The sequence below is a fragment of the Nicotiana tomentosiformis genome, chromosome 11 (genome assembly GCF_000390325.3).
Source record: "Nicotiana tomentosiformis chromosome 11, ASM39032v3, whole genome shotgun sequence".
Taxonomy (NCBI): Eukaryota; Viridiplantae; Streptophyta; class Magnoliopsida; order Solanales; family Solanaceae; genus Nicotiana; species Nicotiana tomentosiformis.
The window spans coordinates 65,327,543-65,332,029 of NC_090822.1; the positions used below are offsets into that span (position 1 = coordinate 65,327,543).

The 4,487-nt window shown below is 40.9% G+C and overlaps 1 protein-coding gene across 1 annotated transcript; it reads right to left on the minus strand.

Moving 5' to 3' along the window:
* Positions 1-1,344: 1,344 nt before the first annotated feature.
* On the minus strand, positions 1,345-2,318 carry LOC138901585 (uncharacterized). The gene is made up of 2 exons (XM_070189359.1): positions 1,671-2,318; positions 1,345-1,383 (listed from the first exon to the last, which is right to left on the minus strand). The coding sequence occupies exons 1-2, from the start codon at positions 2,316-2,318 to the stop codon at positions 1,345-1,347; spliced, it is 687 nt and encodes a 228-aa protein (XP_070045460.1).
* Positions 2,319-4,487: the final 2,169 nt, after the last annotated feature.

Consider the following 4,487-nt stretch of genomic DNA (forward strand, 5'->3'; position numbering starts at 1 on the left):
AGTCAAATTCTTGCAAGAGGAGGACCCAATGAATCAGCCTCGGCTTGGTATCTTTCTTTTCAAACAAGTACCTGATAGCTGAATGATCTGTGTAGATGACAACTTTGGTTCCCACTAGATAAGATCTGAACTTGTCAAATGCCCATACCACTGCAAGCAACTCTTTTTCAGTAACTGTATAATTCATCTGAGCTGGATTCATAGTTTTGCTCGCATAATAAATGGAGTGAAATATTTTATCCATTCTTTGCCCCAAAACAGCTCCGATTGCTATGTCACTTGCATCGCACATCAACTCATATGGCAGTCCCCAATCTGGGGCGATGATAATTGGTGCAGTCACCAACCTCTCCTTCAGCTCCTCAAATGCTTTCATACATGCATCATCAAACTTGAAGGTGACATCTTTCTCTAGAAGCCTGCATAATGGAGAAGAAATTTTTGAAAAATCTTTAATGAATCGACGATAAAAACCTGCATGGCTCAAGAAACTGCGAATGCCTTTGACGGATGTCGGTGGGGGCAATTTTTCAATTGCCTCCACCTAAATTGCCCCCACCTTTGCTTTGTCCACTTGTAAACCATCTTTTGACACCTTGTGCCCCAAAACTATACCTTCACGTACCATGAAATGACACTTTTCCCAGTTGAGTACCAGGTTTGTCTCTTCACACCTAGCTAGCACTTTATCAAGGTTCGTTAAACAATTATCAAAAGAACATCCAAACACAGAAAAATCATCCATGAATACTTCTACAAATCTTTCAACCATGTTAGTAAAAATAGCCATCATACACCTTTGAAAGTCGCAGGTGCATTACAGAGACCAAAGGGCATTCTCTTGAACGCATACGTGCCATAGGGACATGTAAATGTGGTTTTTTCTTGGTCCTCTGGGGCTATAGCAATTTGATTATACCCCGAATAACCATCTAGGAAACAGTAGTATTCCTGTCCTGCTAACCTATCAAGCATTTGGTCAATAAAGGGGAGGGGGAAGTGGTCCTTTCGAGTGGCTTTGTTCAATTTTCTATAATCTATGCAAATTCTCCACCCAGTGACAGTTCTTGTAGGAATTAAGTTATTATTTTCATTAACCACTATAGTCATCCCCCCTTTCTTTGGCACACATTGAACGGGGCTTACCCATTTGCTATCAGAGATTGGGAATACAATACCTGTATCAAGCCACTTAATAACTTCTTTTCTTACTACCTCTTTCATGATTGGATTTAGGCAGCGTTGTTGCTTTACACTTTGCTTGTGTCCATCCTCCATGAGGATTTTATGCATGCAGAAAGCTGGACTAATGCCTTTGATGTCAGACATCGTCCACCCAATTGCTCACTTGTGCTCCCGTAGCACTCTCAACAACTTTTCTTCCTGCAATTTAGACAAGTCAGAAGAAACAATAACAGGCAAAGTGTCAGAACTTCCCAAATAAGCATATTGAAGGTGAGGGGTAGGGGTTTAAGCTCCAATTTTGGAGCTTCTTCAATTGACGGCTTTGAAGGGGGGCCACTTGGCCTATTCAGGGGCTCAAACGGGTTTATTCCTTGCATGTAAGCACATGATGCATCTAGGATATGCATCATCTCCTCAACCTCATCATCAATCTCCAAGCTATCAAACATCATGATTGCTTTTTCTAGAGAATCGTCTAGATATACAATCGTGTCAAGAAGTTTCTCATCCACCTCCACAACAGATATCATAGAGAGCTCTTCATAGTGTCGGGGAAGTTGGATCGCTTTGTATACATTAAAAACTGCTTCCTCGTTGTCCACCCTCATAATTATTTTTCCCTCTCGCACTTTAATTATTGCATCACCAGTAGCCAAGAGAGGTCGTCCCAATATGATTGGAACTTGTTCATCAGCCTCAAAATCAAGAATAATGAAGTCAGCTGGGAAGATAAATTTTCTAATTTGCAGCAATACATCTTCAATTACTCCTTCAGGGTAGGCTATAGACCTATCAGCTAATTGCAACATCACAGTGGTTGGTCTTGGAGCTCCCAGACCCAATTGCTTAAATAATGACAAGGGCATTAAATTTATGCTTTCCCCCAAATCACAAAGGGCACGACCCACGTTAATATTACCTATTTGTACAGGGATGGTGAAGCTGCCAGGATCCTTAAGCTTTTGAGGAAGCTTGTTTTGGACCCTTGAAGTGCACTCCTCAGTAAGTGCAACTGTTTCGAACTCAGTCAATTTCCTCTTGTGAGCCACTATATCTTTTATGTACTTAGCATATTTTGGGATTTCACAAAGTACATCCACCAACGGAATATTCAATTGAACTTGGCTTAACATAGAGAGAAATTTATTGAACATGCGATCATCATTCTTTTTCTGCAATCTCTGAGGGAAAGGTGGTGGTGGCCTTGCAGCCTCCACTGGCTCTGAACTTGCATCATTTTTCTTTGACTCGTGTATTGCCTTAGGGATTAGTTCCCTCTCAGGTATAGGACTGTTCTTTCTCTTCTTTGGCACTTCTTCTAGTTCCCTCCCGTTTCTGAGTGTAACTGCATTAACTTGAGGGTTTTTCTCTGTATCACTGGGCAGCGCGCTGTAGGTCTAGTATTTTGATTTGCTGCTAACTGTCCCATTTGCCTCTCAAGATTTCTGAAATCGGTCCTGAGTTATTGATTATCAAGCAACAACTTCTTCAGCAAGTCATTCGTACTCTCTTCTGTTTGTAGGGGTGGTCTCTGAGGTTGATTGAAATTTCCTTGGGTCCTATACTGGTTCTGATTCTGTTGATTTCCTCCCCATGAGAAGTTAGGATGATTCTTCCAATTTGGATTGTAGGTATTCCCATATTGCACATGCTGATTCATTGGACCCCTACTCTGTTGTCCCACATAGTATATAGACTCAGGATTCGTGGGGCACATGTCACTCATATGACTGTCACCACATAGTTCGCAACAAATAGACATCTGTTGTACATGTTGCATTTGTTGTGTTTGTTGCGTGGTCATTCTATTCATCTGATTTGCCAATTTTGCTATATCGGCTCTCATGGCGGAGAAATCATCAAGCGCAATCAACCCGGCTGCCTTCTGTTTAATTGCCCTTCTTGAATCCCCCTCTCCTTGCCAATTATGGTCATTGGCAGTGAAGTTATTTAGCAAGAGTTGTATTTCACTATACGGCCTCGCCATGCAACTACCCCCACAAGCTGAGTCAAGATTCATTTTTGATGCTTCATCTAACCCATCAACAAAAGTGTGACCCAATACCTCATCAGTCTGACAATGATGCGGGCAGTCTCTGAGTAGCTTCTTGTATCTTTCCCAAGCTTGACGAAGTGTCTCGCCATCCCGTTGTTGGAACCCAAGAATTTGGCTCCTCAGGGACTTTGTCTTCTTAGTTGGGAAAACCTTGATTAAGAATTTCCTTGCTAGATCATCCCAAGTGTGGATTGAGTTCGCAGGCTCCTTTTGCAACCATTCCTTAGCTTCCCCCAACAGTGAAAAGGGAAATAGTGTCAGCTTGACATAGTCCTTGGAAACGTTCGGATAATTGTAAGTGTCCGTAATTTCAAAGAAGTTCTGAATGTGCCTCTGCGGGTCCTCATGAGATAGACCCATATATTGTCCTGTGGACTGAATCAGCTATACCATGTACTGTTTGAGTTCAAAATGCCCAGTGATATCAGGCTTCACAATAGCCTGAGTCATATTCGCAAGATTGGGCCTTGCGGCTTCAATCACCGGACGCTCTTCATTACCTGCCATCTCTATTGGCTGTGGTTGAACTACGATGTCCAACTCTCTTTCTACTCTCGTTCTAGCTTCGAGTTCCCTTCTCACTCTATGTAGTGTTTGTTCGATTTCTGGATCAAGAGGAATGAGGTTGTTTGCACTTCTACTCCTCCGCATTCAAGAGAAGATCCTGCGTTAACACAAACAAGGCAAACTGAAAATTAAAACTTGAACAAATAACTAATAAAAGCTTAACTTAGTCAAGTAGCTAATTTCTAAGTCCCCGGCAACGGCGCCAAAAACTTATCGGGTCCAAACACACTCACGCAAGCATACGTGGTCGTCAAGTAATAAAGTAGTGAATAAAGTATCGTTCCCACGAAAACTTATGATTAACTTTTGACTAATTAAACTCGAATAGCTTATTGATTCAAAATATTTCTGACAAAATATATAATTTTTTAAATTACTACCTAAAGGCTATCAAGTAATAAATTGCTAAGAATCAAATACAACACTTAAATAGTTTTGAATAAAAATCAATAGGGTATAATATTCCAGGGTCACGGGTTATCTAAAAATCATGTTGCATTCTTAAGTTAAAGTAACTAATTGATTTATCTGGATTGTTGACTCACAGGGTTGATATTGCTTGTAAGCATCTGTCGAGTCCTTACTCGCCTATTTAAGCTAACTTAATACCTATATGTCTATGGAATTAAGTTTAACAAGAACGCATTTACAACTCCTGTATTGCAACCGAGTAAGGCAA